The following is a 21,527-nucleotide window of genomic DNA, read 5'->3' on the forward strand; positions in this document are numbered from 1 at the left end:
AGGTGTCTTCCGCACACGATCTCTCACTACCTAACTCTACTCTCAACTCTATTCACAACTGGATGTTAGTTCACCAACTCATTCTCAATCCCTCTAAAACTAAATTCCTACTCCTTTCGACCTCCCTCTCCCCTCCTCATGTTCAATCCTGGATGGATCAGCTGAATTTACTCAACAATAAACCCATCATTTTCTACAGCGCCAAATCCCTAGGTGTCATACTTGACAAAAGACTCAACATAATCTCCCACATCAACTCCATTGCTAAGAACGCATGTTACCAGCTGCGCCTTCTGTGGGGGATTTGGCGGTTCTTCCGGGAGAAAGACCTAAAAACCTTGGTCCAATCGCTGGTTCTCTCTAGACTGGATTATTGCAATTCTCTTCTGACTGGCCTACTTAAATCCCACCTCTCCCCTCTCAAATCCGTCCTCCATTCAGCAGTTCGCTTTATTTCAGGGTCCAAACGAAGTGGCGACATGACTCCTATCCTGTCTTCTCTTCGATGGCTTCCCATTGAGGCAAGATCTATTTACAAAACTGCCTGCATCACCCACAAAGCCTTGCACACTACCTCCCATCGTTACCTGGCGAATAAACTGAAAATGTCTGGAGGCTCGAGACCTTCTCGAAATGCGGAAAAGTTTCTGCTTGAGCCCCCCTCCTTCTCAGGTAATGCGGTGAGAATCTGGAACTCGCTTCCTCCATTGGTCCGTGTCACCTCCTCTACCCAGATCTTCAAAGCTGACCTTAAATCTCTTCTCTTCCAAAGACACTTTCAGAACTAATACTATCATTCTCAGACCTCTCTAGGAAGTTCGTTCATAAGATGTAAATTTGTAATATTTTCTTGTACATTCCTCACCCTTGCTTGCTGTGTTTAATATTGCGTTCTTGTCTTCTGGTCTCCTGTTTATTTTTGTAACATTCTATTCTGTAACATTTCTCTCATGTAACGTAACTGGTTCAATTGTACAGCGCTCTGACACCTTCGGGTAAAGTCTGCGCTATATAAAAATGCATCAAATAAATAAAATAAAGAAAAATAAATAACTGCCTGTGTATAACTGGAGCACCACTTTTCCATTTCTGGACCTTGTGTTTACTTATCACTGTGATCAGGGGTGTTGGTCCTATTGGCTCAATAAAAATGTCCAAGACTCCAACTCCCAGAATGCACTGTTATATAAGAGCAAAGATCAGGAGAAAAGTGGTGTCCCTGCCCCATGGAGCCTTCGTGTCACACTATCTATGGAGCGTATTAAGGGCTGAAAGAGAGACAAAGTGGATGCACTCAGGACAGAAGGGCAGGACTTTTTCTCACTGTGGATAGAGGTGATGAAATGCACACTTAGGAAGACGTGCAGCTCTGTTTAATGAGAGAAGAGTGGCGACAAGGGGCAGTGCAGTGCCAGTATCCGGTGAGGGCCAGTGGCATAGCCTGGGGATCAAGGGCCCCAGTGCTGCAAGCAATGAAACTAGGCCCCAGACGGTATCAAAATCCTGCTATAAATCAGGTGTGGCCGCCATCACTCCCAAGGGGCCCTGCATCGCTGCTCCTGCTACACTAAAGTCATTTACATGTTCCAAGTTCCTCATTGTGCCCCTCTTTCCTTCATGCTTCCTTATCTCTAAGCCTCTCTACTCTTTTCTCCTTCATCCATTTAATGCTGTCCTCTCTGTCTCCATCCTCTGTATCTCTCCTCCACCTTCTGTCTCCTTCCATCCCTTATTTCACTTCTCTCATCCTGGCACCGTTTCCTCCCCTCCTCCCCCTTCTTTCGCCCTCTCCTTTTCTTTCTGTTCTTTCCTGTCTGTTCTTTATTGCTACCTCTTCGCCCCTTTCACTGAAAAGTAAACATTGCTAAGACCCACGGCGTCTGCCCACGTGGTACCCCAACTCGTTCCCTGCCTGAATGTACCGTGTTCTAACAAGCATTTGAAATGCAATAGGTCTCGCATTTACGAGTTTAAGCTATTGGCATTGTAAATGAGAAAGTGTTTTATTTATTTTTCAAAAACCAGAAGATAAATAAAAGCCACTGTCATTTACATTGCCAATAGCTGAAACTCGCGTAAATACGAGACCTGTTGCATTGCAAACTGTTGTTTAGATCGGAGTTGCTTCCATTGGCTGCAGACACTGAACTCTGAGGCAGGCCCGGCTCACGCTGCAGATACTCAAAGCAGGTTTTCCCAATTGAGTTTACAGAACCGTTATAGACACCCCCTATGTTGCTTATGACACGCCCAGGTCACAGTTCATACTCTCAGCACTGCCAGCGCCCCTCCCAGCTCAGCCTCAAACACACCCTGCTCGGGCGCAGACACGCCCAGGATAGCTTTAGCTCCACGTGCCGAAGACGTGGAGGAAGGGAAGGCAGACGGCCCAAAAAACATTTAACCGCGTGCATCTCGGCAGAACATGGCTGCACCTAACCATCTCCAGAGCCTGAAGGAGGAGGCCACGTGCTCCATCTGCCTGGAATATTTCTCACACCCCGTGTCCGTGGAGTGTGGACACACCTTCTGTCTGTCCTGTATCACTCGGTACTGGGAGGGACTGCATACTGACTTCCCCTGCCCTCAGTGCAGGGAAATGTCTCAAAGTAAAACCCTCCGGCCCAACAGGCACCTGGCGAACATGGTGGAAATCGTTAAACAGCTTCAGGTACCGAGTCCGACCCCCCAGGAGGCGAATCTGTGCCGAAAACACGAAGAGAAACTGAAACTATTCTGTAAAGAAGACCAGGAGCCCATCTGTGTAGTTTGCAGCATGTCACGTGACCACAAGCCTCACTCAGTGCTCCCCATTGGAGAAGTTGCCCAGGAGCACAAGGTATGTGTGCTTACAGAGCTGGATCAGGGGTGAGCTAGGCTGTAGGGCTCCTTATTCGAGAGTTTGCACAGGAGCACACAGTGTGTGTACAATTGATCTGGAGAAGGGGTAGGCAGCCTCACACTGTGGTCACAATGTCAAAAACTGGCAAGGGTTCCAGGGCACATTCCAGGGGCTGCCCAAGAGTACAAGGTGAGCGTGCTGGAGTTGTGGATGATGGGTCAGGAACAGGGCCAGGCTCACACTGGTTCATCAACACCCATCATACCCAACACACATTCAGTAGTCAGATAGGCATGATTCAATAAGCACTTTTCAAGGTAGTATTATGTTTAACATACGATGGAAGTCTGAAGTTTTTACGAATATACTGTGCATGTGAACTTTATATATATGGTATAGGACAGAAATGTTAGTAAGTCAAACAGTCTTTGTTCTTACATTGTAGCTCAGGATAGGGTGAATCATACCTCAGTTTGCTGTTGAAGGAAAGATTTCCTAGACCAAAGTAACAGGTGTCCTCGATAATGCTCTTTTTGGTTGACAGTATTTATCTGCAAATTCCTCACCTTGAGAATATCCCTCATATACCGCAATGGATGAAGTGAATTTTTCAGCCTGCTCCAGCACACTTCTAGGTGCGCCTTATAGCTTGGCGCTAACTACGTACATGCCTGAAGGGATTGAGCTGCGTATAAGCGCCCCCTCGCTCACTCTCAGTTCTCATGTCTTTTCCATTTTCGCGTTCTCAGACGCAGAGCACAAAATAATCGCTAGTGACAGCGTGCCAACCCACAGAACAGGGAGGTGAGAGAGCAGTTAGCTGCAGTATGTACCAGAAAGAGCGTTTCGAAAGGTAAGTAACTTGTTCTTCTGATAGATACTTTAAACTGTAAATTCCTCATCTTTAGAATAGATACCGAAGCAGTACTTCCCAATGGTGGAGGCCTTTGGACTGGGCTCATATCAAATAGGCCTGCAGCCCAGAGTGGGCAAAGTAACCTTCCAGCTGCACCTGGCTATCAAGGCAATATTGCATTGTGAACGTGTGCACCAGCACCCATGTTTCAGTGTGGCAGATGTGAGGGACAGACACCCCTTGTACCAATGCCCACCATAGTGGCCTTGACCCTAGTGCAATGGGCTCTTCGATGCTCAAGGCTCTGTTTCTTGTCCAGTGCATAGTCACATCTTGGTGCAGAGGACTTTCGACCTCAACTGTGCCCACTTTTGCACAACTTTCCCTTTCTTCACTCCAGAATACTCCCTGAAAAAAGAATCTCTTACCCAGAAGGGCTGCATAGAATTAATAAAAAAAACTCAAAGCCCTTTTGTGATCTGTACGAAATTATTATTTAGGGTGGGTGGTCACTCATCGTAAGGAATAATAACAATATCCCATTGAGGTGAACCACAGAAGTTACTAAATCAATATGAACTCAACCTCCTGGTAGGTGTGTAACAGAGCAGAATGATTTAACTTTGGCCAACATGTAAAGTAGGAATGCAGCACCAAAAGAGTAAAATGTCAAAAGACTAAACAATAAAAATCTCAAAACAAATTCGAAAATTAGAGTAGGTTGAAATAAGCAAAATTACAAAAATCCAATTAGTAGACCAAAAGATATAAACTTAAAAAGATTTAAGTGCAAGTATTTAAAAAAACCACAATGCATCAATAACAGTCTATGATCGTGGTAGTACTGGATCCCTGATTTTGGCGAGAAAAGTCAAACTTCCCACCCAGGGACATTTTTACATCAGTTAGACATTTCTGGCACATCGCTGGGTGAAGGTTTCTACCTTGGGACGTATTTCCTGAAATGGACCTCAGATTTCTCTAACTGGGCAAGGAGGTAGGCAAGATTTCAAGAGGGCTCTATGGAGTTGGATACCGCCTTGCTGAGGGCCCGCTGAAACAAATTTGATGCAGCAGAAAATTTCTAAATGGGCCGAACCTGCTTCTTCAGTCGATCAAGTTTGCATCTTCACTGGATTGACTCTGATGGTTAGTTCTGGTCTTCCGGTGGCTGGAAGTTAACATTTTTCAATGTCCCAAAATATTTCAGTGGTAAACCTTTTTTTTCCTCATTGTTTCCCCAAAAGGTTCCCTGCTTCAGGAGGGCTCTTACAACTTGAAGACTTGGCTCAGCAGAGGTCCTGTGCAGTGTCCAGTACAGGCCCAGGTATGACTGGGCAACTGGTTGACCAGGAAAATGTGTTTCTACAGCTTGTTGTGTCTCTGTAATCACACAGAACGTCATCCCACTGACCCTTGGAGTCCACATCTTTGTCCTTGGTACAGAGGGTAGGGGCTTTTGAGCTTCTCTCAGCAAGCAGAATTCAGTCCTCTTATGGTCTCCTGCAGGTACAGAAAGTGTTCTATAGAGGGTGTCTTAGGGTGTCACATTTATGGTTGGCACTAGCTAGAGAGTGGGTGTGGCTCCTTGTTCCTCCCTAACCAATGGGGTAAAAATTACCAGGTACAACCAACCAAGGTTTTCAGCAATTCTTGTTTGCCCTATTGTAAACAATCCAGCACTGCACCTTGCTCCTAAAATCCAAGATGGGAAACCCTTTCTCCTGTGTGAAAAGCCTATGTTTTCTCCTACAGGTGTGCCCATGGGCATTAGTAGTCTCCTCCTTTGTGGTCACTCAAAACTGGTACTGGGGATAGCTTTGCTCCCACTGGGTTTTGGAGCCAGCCTGACTATGTAGAACAAAGGTTTACCCTCCCTGGTCTCACCTTTCATTTGCGTGTGCAAGGGAAAGGCCCTTTGTAAGTTAATAGAACTCCTGGTTTCACATTGACTCCCTCTGAAGATGGGAAGCGATCATTGGCATCAGTTTTGTCAACAACCAAGGGGTTGAGGTGAGGCTAAAAGGTGTCCTAGCAAATTGAAAGTGTTCCTGGCCCACTCGTTCGACTGCATGATAAGTACATGAAACTACTTATCTTTCCAGAGTAGCGCCAACATCCGGTCCAGGGCAGATGAAATACGAGTCAATGTGAGCATTTAAAAAAAAAAAAATCCGTAAGAAGGCATTGAGAGACCAAAGATCCAGGATAAGTCTGAGGTCTGTATCCTTTTTCAGAACGAGGAGTGGCGTGAATAGCAGGCCTCGCCTACTCCCAAGTCCACTACTCGTTCAGTGGCACCCTTGGAGAGTAGGAGATGTACCCCCTGGAGAAGAATGAACAGCTACTTCGCTGAAATTTGTTGTAGTGTGGGAGGGAGGTGTTGTGGGGGGATGAAAAGCAGAGTGTAGAGCCTTCGAGCCATCTGCAGTACCCTTCTGTACCCTTGGGAGGAGATATTATCCTGCCTCCTACTGATTGGACGTGACTTGTTGAGGACAAACTAAAGCTGCTTGGTGGCGCAGTGAGGGAAGATGAGTTGGATGACCTAAGCTCCTGCTGTCATGTGTACTGCCTCCCAGTGCCACGTCTGTTGCACCGAAAATGCTGAACGCTCTGTGGCATCACTGGCTGTTAAGGATCAATCCGCTCTGCTTCTCTGGGGTATTTGGTGGTAAATTAATTCGGGTTACCCTTCATTGAAAAAGCTGGGCCAATGAATCTTTCTGGGAAATGTTACTTGGTGAGGACAAATGGCTCTTTGCCGACTGGCTACTTGCCAGCTAACAGGCAGAGAAAAAGCGTCATTGAATTGGAGCAAGGGCTTCCGTGGTGCCGACCCAGGTTAGAGAATATACTTTAGACAATTTGTCCCAATCTCCGTGTACAGCAACTGCAATTCTTTTACTTTGCCTGCCCTCAGTACCAACACTAGCAATGAGGCACTTTCTTTCATTAGTAGCCAGTCGTGAGTCAAGCTCCATCACTGGAGATTTAAACCCACTGGCATTTTGTAAGTCAAGGTGTACAACATCATTAATAAAGTGAGGGGAGAGCAAGCCATCTCCCTCCACATCATCATCTGTATCCTCGGGTTCTCCCTGTTCTGATGTAGGATCAGTCTGTCCAAACATTTATAGTATGTCTGCCTGGTAGTTGCATCGCAGTAGATGCACCGGGTTAGAATCCAGTAGCATAATAACTGGTTGCACTTTAGTTAATTTGTAGCGCAACATTGGGCAAGCTTGGGCTGATGTCTGTTTGAGAACTTACGTGTGTGTCCAAACTGGGTCCTCGATCAGTTCCTGTAAAGCCAGCAATAAATAGCGTCTGTGTAATAGAAGCTGTCGTGGACAGTGAGTCTGGCGTGGAAGCTCGTATTGGTGTTGATACAGGCCCAGGAATGGATCCAATGGGGTAGACGGTGCTAGAGGAGGACTTACCAACGGTAATCCAACTGGAGGCCCTTGAAGCTCCATGGGTCCCAAAGGTTTGCCAGGCGGAGCAAGAGGCACATTAAAGATTTGCATCATGGCCTCCATCAAGGCCCCGATCTTTTGAGGGGCGGACAACAGATTGAGAATCTCCGGTCATGTTGGGAACTGTTGGAGTTTGAGTCCAGTGGCTGGTGATGTCCATGGGATGTAGCTTAAATCTTGAAGCCCTTGTGCCTTTTCTTTTACACATGAGTGGTGTGATAGGGTTGAGTGTTGTTTGGCTTTCTTCTGTTTATGTTTGACAGTGACTATAACGTATCTGAAGATTTTGAGTTGGGAGTGGAGGGTTGCAGGAACAGCCTCATGTTTTGGAAGGGCCCATGCAATGTCAGTGGCTTCTTCTTGTAATCAGAGATGTACACATTTGCCTCCAGGTCTAGGATCAACTTCGGCTGATTAGGGTGCTGTGGTCACACAATTTTGATTTGTGACTGCGACCCAGGCACCATTATGAACATTTTCTTGCAGCAGTCTTGGCACACTCCTTAGCACACTGTTTGAGGTGATCGGAACTCCATATCTGCCTTGGAATGCGTGGAAAGAACAGAACGGAAGCCAGTGCACAGGGATGGCCCTTATAAGCAGCTCTGCTCTGTCATTTTCAAGCAGATATACAGATCTACCAGAGAGCAGTTCAATGCCATCTTCTGCTGTGTAGGAACACTACAGCACAAATGTCTCCAGATCCAATCTGAGGCTTAGGAAAAATACTAAAAGTGAAAACAATTCATACTTATACACCTACATACCAGAATGATTTTTCTAAATTGCCTAAACATATAAAAGATATTTTCTATTTTTATAAATTTGTGTGGATCTCCTTCTTGAGTTGTGTGCGGCATTTATTGATCATTGTGTATATTTGCGAATTTCTTTCAGTCCTCTGTTTTAAGCCTAAGGTTGCTCCACCACACCACCACCCAATAGAGTACTTTGAGATTGCATAGAAAGCCTCTGTCCACTCATAAGTGAACCCCTGGACTCTGAACACAGTATATCAGATTTTTGACACATCACACTAAGAGCCAGCTTACCACAGGCATGTCTATGAAATCCGTGAAAGAACTGGTAAAATTGTTGCGATTGGCGAGATGGCCCAAAGAGCGTGTGTTAGCCGTGCTTTCTTTAAAATGCTCTAGATCAAAATCAAGGTTGTCTCCAAACAGGCACGCCCCATTGAAGGGCATGTAAATCAGGGAGTACTGGACATCACCTGAGAACCCAGATAATCCCAGCCATGCATGGTGGCTAATGGTAACACAGGTGATGATGTCTCGTCTAATGCAATCAGTGGTGTCCAAGCCACAACGAATCGGGAACTTGGTCGCATAATGACTGTCTTGAATCGCCTGATCAAGTACAGGTTGGAGATCTTCAGGCACACGAGGGAGGGCTTGTGCCACCAACTCCCAAAAGGCATGGAAATGGCATCCAATAAACAGTTGGTGTTAACTGTTCTGCAAGCCAGAGTACTAGAGGGAAACACTTGTTTCCCAAACTTTAGCACCTGATTAGATTCCCTGTTGGGGGAAGTGATAGGGAAGGTGTTGTGGTTAGACCTGCTTGTTGATGTTTGTACCACTAGACGTAAGGCTGAAGGGTGCTGCAAGAGAAAAGCAGGGTTGCCTGGAGCAGTGTGATGGCACCTGACAATTTTTGATATTTACTTGAGGGCCAAAACAAAGTTTGGGCCAAGACCCCAATAAGATATCAATCAGTGCCTCATTTAATCGAAGGAGGGGCTCAAAATATGTTTGCCTTAGATCAGGGGTCCCCAAACTACGCCCCGCGGGCCAAATCCGGCCCGTCTAATGAAATCAAGTGGCCCTCCTGGTGCCTCCAGATCCACAGGGTTATTCAGTGTTATTTTTACGTTCTGTACTCGGACACATGTGCAGATCGAAGCTGAAGCTGCCTGCCTGCGAGTACTTGACTGGACGGCGTACGCGTGCGTCTTGCGTCACGCGTATCTGTGCGTGGCGGTTGCGCGCGAAGAGTCTGGTGTCAGGCGCGGAGACCGGGAGCGGCGCGGAAGCCTTGAGAAATTGTGAGCACTGTGAGCCGGTGAGTGTGACCACGGGTGGAGCGGGCAGAAGTGAACCAATGAGAGGTCCATGGAGGCTGGGGGGGTTTATATAGCGCGGACATTAACAGAAGAAAAAGGTGTGATAAGCCGGCTGGGAGGGAGGGGGGGGAGGGTCCATGGAGACTTGTTTATGTAGCGCGGACTTTTACAGAAGCAAAGGTGTGATTAGCTGGCTGGGAGGGGGAGGGGAGGGTCCATGGAGTGTAATTAATGTGTAATTAATGTGCCGGTGTCAGGCGCGGAGACCGGGAGCGGCGGAAAGCCTTGTGAAATTGTGAGCACTGTGAGTTCATGCAGGAAGCTCTTCTCTTGTTTTCAGATTAAAAAAAAACATTTGATGCAAACATAGCACTGGTACAATTTGTAATACCATCACAATGCCCCCGACCCCCACCCCCCTTCACCCCAGAATGTTTGTGCTCATCCCAGAGAGAAAGGCTGAGTGAATGGTGGTAGGAGCTGCAATCTTTTGTGTAATAATTGAACTTTACATTGTGAGTGTACAACTATTTTAAATTGCTTTCCTTCCTCGTCCAGGCACTGCACATTAGTAACTTTAATGCAAATTTGAGGGTCCATGGAGACTTGTTTATATAGCGCAGACCTTTACAGAAGCAAAGGTGTGATTAGCTGGCTGGGAGGGAGGGAGGGGGGGAGGGTCCATGGAGACTTGTGTAATTAATGTGCCGGTGTCAGGCGCGGAGACCGGGAGCGGCGCGAAAGCCTTGTGAAATTGTGAGCACTGTGAGCCGGTGAGTGTGACCAGTGTGAGGCAGCAGTGAACGAATGAGAGGTCCATGGAGGCTGGGGGGGTTTATATAGCGCGGACTTTACAAGAAGCAAAGGTGTGATTAGCTGGCTGGGAGGGGGGGGGGGGTCCATGGAGACTTGTGTAATTAATGTGCGTTTTTCATGTAGCGCAGACTTTCCCCGAGGCAAAGGTGTGATTAGCTGGGGGGGTGGGGGTCCATGGAGACTTGTGTAATTAATGTGCGTTTTTCATGTAGTGCGCAATGCTGGGTACAAAGTACAAGTGGACTAGACTAGTTATAATACTGCAATAAATGGAGGACACAAGAACAAACGTTACTTGGGCAGTGGTGGCATTTGTGCAAGTATCGCGCAATGCTGGGTACAAAGTACAAGTGGACTAGACTAGTTATAATACTGCAATAAATGGAGGACACAAGAACAAACGTTACTTGGGCAGTGGTGGCATTTGTGCAAGTATCGTAAGCGAACAAGAGGTAGCAAATGGTCAGTGTGTTATAAGACAAAAGTGACGTGTGTATGTTACAAAAGAGTACCAAACACATCCGAATCCGATCTATATCAAGGAGTATCTGTGGTAGTTAAAATAAACACGAGAAGACTTTCTATTACAGTGCCTGTTCTATTACTTTTACTTTTTGCAACAGGTGGCGCCAAGGCCAAGCGAAGGTCAGCTGCAAAAAATGTCAATGAAATTGGTTGTCACTTTGGCGGCGGCCCATATCATTTCCTGTTATAAGACTGACCCCGGCCCCTCGTCACAGAAAGAAAAGTTGATGTGGCCCCCGCCTAAAAAAGTTTGGGGACCACTGAGATAGAGTCTATAATGATCCGAAGAGTCCGAGCATAGCTACATGTGCGTCTTTCATCTGATGTGGCATGGCTGTTGGCCCCAAAAACTGCTGGATCAATTCCAAAGTCTGTGGAATTCAGGAGATATATCAAGAGTTGTGTTACCCTAAACATGTCTGTTCAGGCGAATTTGAGTGGCGCGAGATGGCAGAATCCTTATTCAATTTCTTGTGCTTCTTTTTGATTTAATTGATGATTTGGACCATGGTGAAGACCTGCCTCTAGTGTGGCTTCATTGACTCTGGGAACCAAACTTTTGAAGTGGACCGCAACTTAAAGCTGTCCCGACGAGAAGTCGTTTTCCTGCTTGGCGATGTAAAGCTTCACCTTGCAGTCCTTGATGGCCTTCGGACTTATCGACACACAGTTGCTGCAGACCTTGGAGTCGATGCCTGATCCCAAACACCCCAGGACTTGCAGGCCTTAAGACCTATTGTTTTTGGGGGTGACATCCCGTGCACACTGAAGAAACATTTGAGGTAAATGTCTCTTGAGAAACACGACTCTGAATCAGCATGTGGTGGCGCAGAAAGAAAGAACTGATGTCAGCGTGCACGGGTGGCACTTAGAAAGGCTCTGCATATCATTTCTGGAGCAGACTGCCATCGTTGCGGAGTCACAGTGCCACTTCTGAAATGTTTCCTGATCCAGTCTAATGTCTGGGGAATATTCAAAAAGTGAGGAATCTGCCACTGGAAGTCTCTATCAGAAGGAGAAGATCCTACTCCTGTTACTGTTCCCTCCCTATGCTGCAGTTGAGTGTACCACTATCAGCTTGAGCGTAACTTCATGGGATCTTGGTGGGGCTCTGTTGGACTTGGCCCTTTTGACAGGTTCACCCCAAAACTTTTTGCTTTTAATTGTGACCTGATACTAGTTGGTTTTGGCTTCTGCGCACTTTAACACTGTGTCCCAGTGTAAAGTGCGTGCGCAGTCTGAGTGCCTGTGGTGAGATTGGCCTGCCCTCCCATAGGAATGCATGGGGAATGTGTGTGTCCATGGTAGTTCCTGATGTGTGGGGAGTGCAGGGGCGAGTTTGGTATGTGCAAACTCGCGAGAGAGCCCTGGATGCATTTGTCCCTACCTCACAGCTGCCCAGCAAGTAGTGGGCAGCTGCACCGTATAGGTTCCTCATTTTTCTAGGGGACATGGTCTTTGGGATTACACAGCTGCCCAGCAAGTAGTGGGCAGCTGCCACGTTTAGGCCCTAAACTCTGGCGCACTCTTCTGTTTGTACCCTGCGCAGCCTGCCCTGACTTTTGGGACTAAGGGCGTTTGAGCCCCATGTAAGGCCAGTGGGCCTGGGGTCAGTAACTTCTGTGATTCTGCGCAAGGTGATTTGGGTTTGTGATGATAATTGCCTAAACGTGATTTATACGTAATGTGCAATGCCTTTATGCCTGTGATACCTCTAACTTTGTTTTTATGCGTAGGAGGTTGTTTTGCCTAGTACAGTTTATACTAGTGAGTTTATGTTTCCCTGCGTGATCTATGCCTAAGGTGATTAGTATTGCGTAGTATGTACCTACCTTTTACCAGTGGTTACTGGTTGGTTTCTACAAGTGTTATTTTGTGCTACAGTTATTCTAAGTGCTATTTCTACTAAGTGCTATTTCTGACGGTGGCCTATGTGGCCCTGTCCTGTGTATATAATCCTCTGTAAATACTGCCCAGTGCCAGTTGGCACAGTGTATCGGTGTGATTATGATCTAATGTGTTTATGGTAATACAAAGGCTATTTTTATATATAACCTTGTATGGAGTTCCTTTTTGTGGTGTGCCTAGTGTGTTGCTGCTGTGTGTATGTGTTGCGCAAACGCTTTACACATTGCCTCCGGGATAAGCCTGACTGCTCGTGCCAAGCTACCAAGAGGGTGAACAGGGGTTATCTTGGCGTGTAACTACCTTGCCCTGACTAGAGTGGTGGTTTCGGCCTGGCTTTGACGCAAGCCTTAGCCAACCAGAAATCCCATTTCTAACAGGCTTGAACTGCAGGCCTACAGATGATTCTGTGAAGATCGTGGACTTACAAGACTAAGAAAAGAATAATGCATGCCCGCTCTCCTCAAAATAATTTGGTGGCATATATAAGCGGTTCCTTGAGGCTATCGAGAGAGGAATCAATGGCATACAACAGTTGGGCTTTGAAGATTAGGCGATATAGAAGTGAGAACAAACTATGGCATACACTGGAGGTGGTCTGTCTATGAGAGGAGTAGATCTTGACATGCACTGATGCCACTTACAGGCTTTTTTCGGGGGAAAGGCAAAGTTGTGTGGGTGATGGACAGCATGCATCTGCATTCAGTATACCTGGAGCTCAGAAGACAGTGAAATATGTACTGGCTAGATGGTGCCACCGGTGAAGAGTACAGGATACTTCCTATTGAGGAGGACCGTGGTGCTCCTGGTGGAGGCCTCATGTAAGATCCCCCAGTTTCTATGAAAAATACCTCTGTACTTAACTTCTCTCCCTGGTCTGACAAGGAAGTGGTTCAGGAAACCTCTGACTCAGTTCTAACTCCAAAACCTTGCTCAAGAAATGAGGCATGAACCTTTCACCACCCACGTTGCAGTTTCTCTACCATTCCCAAGGTTTGTGGAGCGAGACCCTGCAGCCTGAGGATCCACACCGCTCTGGCTTCCAAGTTTTGCCCAAGGGCTAGGGAGAATAATCCGGCGACTCGAGGCCCACTATCTAACCCCTTGCGGTATGACATGCATTGGGCAAGAGCAGGAGAAATTATTTCTGTATTCCTTTTTTTAAACCTGTAACATCAAACATGATTGGACACCTGTAGCTGGCCGCCACATCTGCAAAGTGGAAAATAACTGGTTTTCCATCTGCAACTCCATCACAGTGGTACCAAGAGAATACGTCCACCAACAGGAACAGTGACCACGGAACAAGCCTATAGTCTGAAACATGTAACAGAGAAAATGCCTTCAAAATTCAAATGATTGCTCACAGCCATTACTGTGACTATACCTGTCAAATAAAAAGGCAAGCTTACATGGTGATCACCAGCATTTGGATGCCACAAATTTTCAATCACCATAATGAGTGATGGCTGCTCACAAAAAAATTCTTCCAGTGAAAACCTCCACATGCTTGTACTGGGCCGTCTGAGGCCTGCAACACTCTTTTGTGTTAGAGCCAGGAGGAAGATGGGCTGGGCCACTCATCTTGATTTGTTGATCCCTCACGGGTAAAGTGTGCATTGTGACTGGCCAGCTCAAGAGGGTAAAGCAAAAAAGGCTGGATCCACTATGTGGGGAGGAAGCTGGAAGTCGGGTTGAGCATCGCAACAACCTCTCTATTCCCACCTGAATGGATAGAATGATACAGCGTGCCATGACTGCTATTAGCAACTAAATCGATCATACAGAAAGAAGGCTGTCCCTTACTGTAACGGCTGGGTCGGGCTGTAAAAACAACCTTCTTGCCTGTCCCTTGTCTCTAGAACCTTTGCCTAAAACTCCAAATCAATCATTCTCGGCTTCATCTGCCCCCATTATAGAGGCTCCTTCTTTGGCATCGTGTTGACTCGCCTGTGAGACCACACCCCCATGGACGTTACATGTAATAATCATTCATCCAGTTACTACTGAGGTGGTCTCATCCAGGCTACTAGTGGAGCTCCAGGTAGATAAGGGGTTGTCAGGCCGTTTGTGGGACAAGTAACATGGCTGATGAGGACTTGGCTAGGGAACTATTGTGGCAGAATTGCTCTCGATACTAAAGCATATGAATTCTTTATACCGCTCAATATTGGAAATCAGAGATCTAAGGGATGTATCGGATCAGGTTTGTTGCCCCTGAGTTATGGCAGCCACCGTCGCTACAGGAAAATTTTTGACTCAAAGCACGCAACACACTAGCTTGCCAGGACCATCCCTCAGCCAATTGCCTCCCCCCTCATCTAAGTGGTACATCAAGCAGGGGCTCAAATATTGGGATGACTGAGGCCAACTCAATGAGCCAAGAGGGCACTGATACTGGAAATAATAGTCTTTGATATGGGGCAACCTCCCAATCCTATTCGTACATATGGAAATTGCAGGAGGAAGGGTATTTGAGTGGAAAAGCAGCCAGTAATAGGTTTGCCTCCTGTCCATATGTCATTATCCTTGCGGAGGTCCACGGCTTGAAGAAAGTTCCAAAGAAGGCCCACAAAGAATTACTTAATAACTCTGTGAACTGGCTGGGTCGATAAAGAAATTTCCCACCCACACTGGCTAATAAGATACTAATGACAAGGAGGGTGGGAAGGATTGCCACCGGGCTGGTGGAGAGGTGTGGGTACTGCATCATTGGTAATTTTAGCTCACCATATCTGGCCAAAAGCTTCCCCTTTGGGCACATGAGCATGCAGCTTGAATTTAGTAGCATTCTATTACTGCCCATGGGTTATTTTTTATGAACCTGGTCCTCAAGTTGTTGTGGTCCCTGCCCGGGTGCGTACCCAGCATAGGGTAGGGTTCACATCGTCTTCAGATGTACCAAATAGTGCAAATAGTGGCAGTATTAGCCTTTAACCTTTTTGGGATTCCCACTCATAACAGTTTGAGGCATTTTCAGACAGACTGACTTAACAGGGGGAGGATGGCTCCTTCTATAGGGGTGTAGGAGAAAGGGCGAGTGTCGTGATTGAAAGCAGCGCAAGAACACGCAAGCGCCACTAACCTGACTTCTATGCCCAGCAGAGACGAGGAGATGACAGTCCTCACTACCTCCCTCCGTACAACACCCAACAATGGGAAGACCACCACTATTGGAGTGAGCACAGTCGGAGGCCGCAAGGTGAAAATGGCGAAGGTATGCAGGTATTTCAGGTATCTTCAGGTTTACGATATATTCTTAGCGGATCACTGGTAAGACCTCCCTGGAGGTGGATGAGAAGACAGAGAGAATAATGTAGATCCGTACTTGCAAGAGTAAACCCCCTTCCCCTATGTTCCGAGACTCACCAAGTCCTCAAGTCTGGACTCCGTGAATGAATCCTGAACAGATGCTGTGGGAGCAGTGTCTACCCAATGTGTCGAAAAGTTAACTCCACTTCTCGAACACGATCCGTCAAGAGAATCAGGTAAGTGGGTTTCATCCAATAAGCGTTTAGGTAAGGTAACGTTTCCAGAAAGACCAAAATAGACCTTTTGAAAATAAATAGCCGTAGCCTCCAGCTATTCTGCAAACAAGTATGTTTGAATTCCAAAGAACAGAAAATAAGGGAAGGTGCGCTCCGCACAAAGTATTAAACGTTGCTCAAAACTAAATGAAAATAATATGAAACGGAAGAGAGCGAGCCCGCTCTCTTCGGGGATTCCAATCCAACAAGGTACTGTTTTACTCACAGGAACTCTGACCACGCTGGCACTTCGTCGTCGTGGCGGATCTCAGGAACTCTGACCACGCTGGCACTTCGTCGTCGTGGCGGATCTCAGAAACTATGACCAAGTAGGCTAGTCACGGACGCTCCAAGGCAAGACTCCAAACAAACAATCATGCGGAACAACCAGGAACAAGATTCACAAGCCCCGTTTCATCCCCGGGGCGGAGTTTAAATAAGATCCTCCCATTGTGCCAAATCCAAGTGCCGCTTGGCTTTCTGGGACTGGTAGTTTTTCCGTAGGGAGTATGTAACACGATGTCTGCTGCAACCGGCTGCCCTGCCATGGGCGATCGCTACAGAACCCCCTCTCGAGGACCGCCGTCCCGGCGGTTGTCCCGGCTTACCAGGATTGCGGTCATGGAAACGGTCAACCAAATCTGGACAATGCAGATGATCTACAGGTTCCCATGTTCGGTCTTCGGGGCCATAGCCCTTCCACTCGACTAAATACTGGACCCTGCCTCGCACTACACGAGAATCCAGGATGGACTCTACTTCAAATTCTTCATGCCCCTCCACTTCCACAGGGCCAGGGCGCACTGGTAACCGGACACACGGTAGGCAAGGCCGCAGAAGCGACACATGAAACACAGGATGTATGGACCATGACACGGGCAAGGAGAGTTTCATGGCCACAGCGTTTATCACCTCACAGATACCATAAGGACCAACATACTTTGGTTTCTAATCTGTTCATTCCTTTCAGGTGCAAGTGGCGTGTGGAAAGCCAGACTTTATCGCCTATCTTATATTCGGGTTCCTGGGACCTTCTTTTGTCAGCGAAAGTCTTTTGGGCGTTTTGAGCCTTTTTCAAATTGTTCCGAGCCTCAATCAGGATCGCCCGGAGATGAGCGTGGTGTTCATGGATGGAAGGAACTAGGGATTCAGCGGGCCACTCAAAGGGAAGCATGTTCGGGTGGAACCCGTATAGGCAGAAAAAAGGTAAACATCCCAGAGTGGTGTGTACCGCGTTATTGTATGCAAATTCCACCAACCACAAAAGGGTGGTCCAGTCAGTGGCGTTTTGCAATGTGAAACAGCGAAGATATTATTCTAGGGTTTGGTTCAACCGCTCTGTCTTACCATCCGTTTGCGGATGGTAGCTGGATGATAGGCGAGCGTCGATCTGTAAGATGGTACATAGAGCCTTCCAAAATCTAGAAGTGAATTGCGTTCCCCGGTCAGTTATCACCACACTCGGTAGACCATGTGGACGCACAATATTTTGTAAGAATACTTTCGCTAATTCCCCAGAGGTGGGCAAACCCGGTAAAGATATAAAATGTCCCATCTTGGTGAGATGGTCTACCACCACTAGAATAACTGTCTGTTTCTCACAGGATGGCATTTCCACAATAAAATCCATGGACAGGGTATGCCACGGTTTAGGCGGAACTGGTAAAGGGTATAACAGTCCCGCTGGTTTAGCATGACAAGATTTCCCTTGCGCACAAATCGCACAGTTCTTGACGTACTCTTTCACGTCGGTCCGGACACTAGGCCACCAAAAGGATCGTTCCACATTAGCGGTGGTTTTGTAAATACCCATGTGTCCTCCCAGTACAGAATCATGGGCCCATTCCAACACTTTGTTTTGCAACTCAGTTCGAGGAATGTATAACGCATGGTAATGATACGCTAATTGATCTTTTTCACAGCGATGAGCGGGCTCTTCTTGGACCCATGATGGTATATGAAAGTCAGTGAGGGCGACTTTGACGTCCTCTAGAAAGGCGTCCTCAATTCCCTGAAGTATAGAAGGGGGTTCAACGGGCCTCAATGTCTCATCCTCCCCCAACCGGGAGAGAGCATCTGCTTTACCATTCCGTGTTCCAGGTCTATACTTGATAACAAAGTCAAAGTCGGAGAAGAAAAGGGTCCACCTCAATAGACGAGGCGTCAAGGCCTTTGCTGTTTTCAAAAACAGCAGATTACGATGATCCGTAATGATCTCCACAGTATGCACGGCCCGAGGAGGTAATGTCTCCACTCTTCACACGCTCTTTTTATAGCCAGGAGTTCCTTGTCCGTGATGGTGTAATTGACTTCACAGGGCGTGAGCTTTTTTGAATAAAATGCCACTGGATGGAGTTGCCCTGTGGAAGGATGACGCTGTGACAGAATCCCACCAAGAGCATATTAGGAGGCATCTGTTTCAAGAATGAAAGGCAGCTGTGGGTCTGGATGCCGAAGAATCGGTGCTTGAGTGAACCTCTCCTTGAGGAGTTGAAATGCCTTTTCTGCTTCTGCCCCCCATTTGAACAAAACGTTTTTTCTCAAGAGGGACGTGATAGGATGTATTATCTTGGAAAAATCCTGAACAAAACGCCGATAGTAATTGGCAAAGCCAAGAAAGCTCTGAACGGATTTGACATTCTGCGGGGTTTTCCAGGTAAGAATGGCCTCGACCTTTCTCATGTCCATCCTGAACCCTTGGGCATCGATCACATAGCCCAGAAAAGCCACCTGTTGGACGTGGAAAAGGCATTTCTCGAGTTTGGCACACAAAGAGTTTTGTTGAAGCCTTTCCAATACTTTCCTCACATGTGTGACGTGTTCTGAGAGTGTGGCCGAATAAATCAGAATATCATCAATGTAGACGATGCAAAAGGACTCCAAACACCCCCGCAACACCTCATCCATAAAATACTGGAAGGCGGTAGGGGCGTTGCAAAGGCCAAAAGGCATCACTCGATATTCGTAGAGGCCGAATTTGGTTCTAAAAGCAGTGTTCCACTCATCCCCGGTTTTTACTCTCACAAGATGATATGCCCCTCGAAGGTCGAGTTTAGTGAAATATTGTGCCCCCTTGAGTTGGTCCATTAAAACGGGAATCAAGGGCAGAGGATACCGGTTCTTAATCGTCACTCTGTTTATGGCTCTGTAGTCTATACATGGGCGCAACTCATCACAATCCTTCTTGGGGATAAAGAACATAGGTGAGGAGACAGGGGAAGTGGAGTGTCTTATAAACCCGGTAGCCAGATTGTCGTCGATGTAGGTTTTCAGATACTGTGTCTCCTTTTCAGTCAATGCATACACTCTACTGCAAGGGAGGTCTGCTCCCGGAACAAGGTCCACACGGCAATCGTGTGCCCTATGTGGAGGCAGATGAGTAGCTTTTTTCTTATCAAATAAGGAAGTAAAGTCATGGTACTCAATCGGCAAGACCGTGGCACAGCGAAATCTATCTACATCGCAGGACCCAGCCAAGTAAGAGGCGGGTGAGGGTTCAGGAGAAATGTTAAGAATCACTTTGTTCTGACAATGTTCCTTGCAATAATTGGATGTCATCCTGACCGTGCGTGTTGACCAGCATACCGAAGGGTCATGCAAGGTGAACCAACGCATACCTAGGATGAGCCGGAATTGAGGGGCATCTATGAGATCGAACTGGATATATTCATAGTGATTCGCTCCATATTCCATTAACAACGCAAGGGTGTGCTGAACTACAGGCCCTGACGAAAGGACGGTGCCATCCACTGCCTTGACGGTTTTGGGCGTCTTTTTCTTATCGCAGCGGATACCCATTTTGACCGCATAAGCTTGATCAATATAGTTCCCTGTAGCCCCCGAATCCAATAGGGCGTCGACTTGAAAGGGCTTCTGATTCATCACTTGTAGAGACACATTGATATTCATGTGCGCGACTGCAGGGTGAAGGGTGTAAGCTACATAAGGGGAGACCGGAGTATACGGGAGTCTTGAATCAGAGGTCTCGTTCTGATCCAAGACCTTCAGTTTTCCGACGGCTCCTCCATCTTCAAGGTGGCCTGTGCTCTGGGAAAGGTGTTCTTTCCAGAAGTAGAATTCCGAGCTCTACATTCGTTAATAAAATGTCCGCTTTTACCACAATACATGCATAATTTGAGTCTTCGTCTCCGGTCCCTTTCTTCCCTGGTAAGTGGACCCCGGATTCCTCCAATCTGCATGGGTTCCGGCCCATCTTGGGCCTTGGTTTTCTCTTCACCAGTTTGCCGAGGCCTGACCAGGGGATAGGAGTATCTAGTGTCCCCTCTGCTTCTATCCCCTCTCCGTTCCAACAACCTGTGATCCAGTTGTACTGTCAAATCAATGAGTTCTTCACAAGTAGAAGGTAATTGCACCACCTGTGCTAAAACATCCTTTAATTCTCCCCGGAGGCCCTGATAAAACAATGATATCCTTTTCTGAGCTGGCCAGTCCGTTTCCACGATAAGTCGATTAAAGGTTGTAATATATGATAACAGATCCTGTGATCCTTGGCGTAAAGTCATCAACTCCCGGTCTAAGGATAACATGTGGGACTTTCTGTCGAATAGTTTTCGTAATTCAAGACAAAAGTCGGAAAAATTATGTAACACAGGATCATTCCGTTCCAACAAGGGAATGGTCCAACTTGATGCATTTCCTCCCATATATGACATCACGAAGGCTGTCTTGGATGATTCATCCTGAAAGATTTGTGGCTTACAGAGGAAATGAAGACGACATTGGTTCAGGAATGTCTCAAACTTTTTGGGGTCTCCGTAAAACCTCTCAGGAGGAGCTAGTGGTATGCCATGGGTTTGCTGTATGTGTACCGTGGGAGCTACGTCAGTTGACGTGGAAGGAGCTGCAAACGTACCTCCAGGTTGGAACGAAGGAGGCGGGGGCAAGGTAGCAGGCCTAATTAATGGTTTGACACTCGGCTCCTTATGGGCAAGATCGGACATCTCTCTACGCAAGTCCGACACCTCCTTGTATAAGGCTTGATTTTCGGCACGAGATGTCTGGACTTCGTTTTGTAATTCTGTGAAACTCTCCAATAAGGAGGTAAGTATGGTATTGGTATCCATCGTCTGGGCTGGGTAATGTTCTTGGGCTTGTCAATCTGTCGTGATTGAAAGCAGCGCAAGAACACGCAAGCGCCACTAACCTGACTTCTATGCCCAGCAGAGACGAGGAGATGACAGTCCTCACTACCTCCCTCTGTACAACACCCAACAATGGGAAGACCACCACTATTGGAGTGAGCACAGTCGGAGGCCGCAAGGTGAAAATGGCGAAGGGATGCGGGTATTTCAGGTATCTTCAGGTTTACGATATATTCTCAGCGGATCACTGGTAAGACCTCCCTGGAGGTGGATGAGAAGACAGAGAGAATAATGTAGATCCGTACTTGCAAGAGTAAACCCCCTTCCCCTATGTTCCGAGACTCACCAAGTCCTCAAGTCTGGACTCCGTGAATGAATCCTGAACAGATGCT

At 47.0% G+C, this 21,527-nt stretch overlaps 1 protein-coding gene across 1 annotated transcript in view; it reads left to right on the top strand.

Annotated features, from left to right (window-relative positions):
* Positions 1-2,385: 2,385 nt before the first annotated feature.
* The window catches only part of LOC147717650 (E3 ubiquitin-protein ligase TRIM39-like), a 168,975-nt gene continuing 149,833 nt past the window's right edge, over positions 2,386-21,527 (top strand). Inside the window, exon 1 of the mRNA XM_086920544.1 lies at positions 2,386-2,839. Within this exon, the coding sequence (XP_086776670.1) occupies positions 2,426-2,839 (414 nt within the window). The 5' untranslated portion in view covers positions 2,386-2,425. The remainder of the gene's footprint in view (positions 2,840-21,527) is intronic.

Source organism: Lissotriton vulgaris, chromosome 5, assembly GCF_964263255.1.
Source record: "Lissotriton vulgaris chromosome 5, aLisVul1.2, whole genome shotgun sequence".
Classification (NCBI taxonomy): Eukaryota; Metazoa; Chordata; class Amphibia; order Caudata; family Salamandridae; genus Lissotriton; species Lissotriton vulgaris.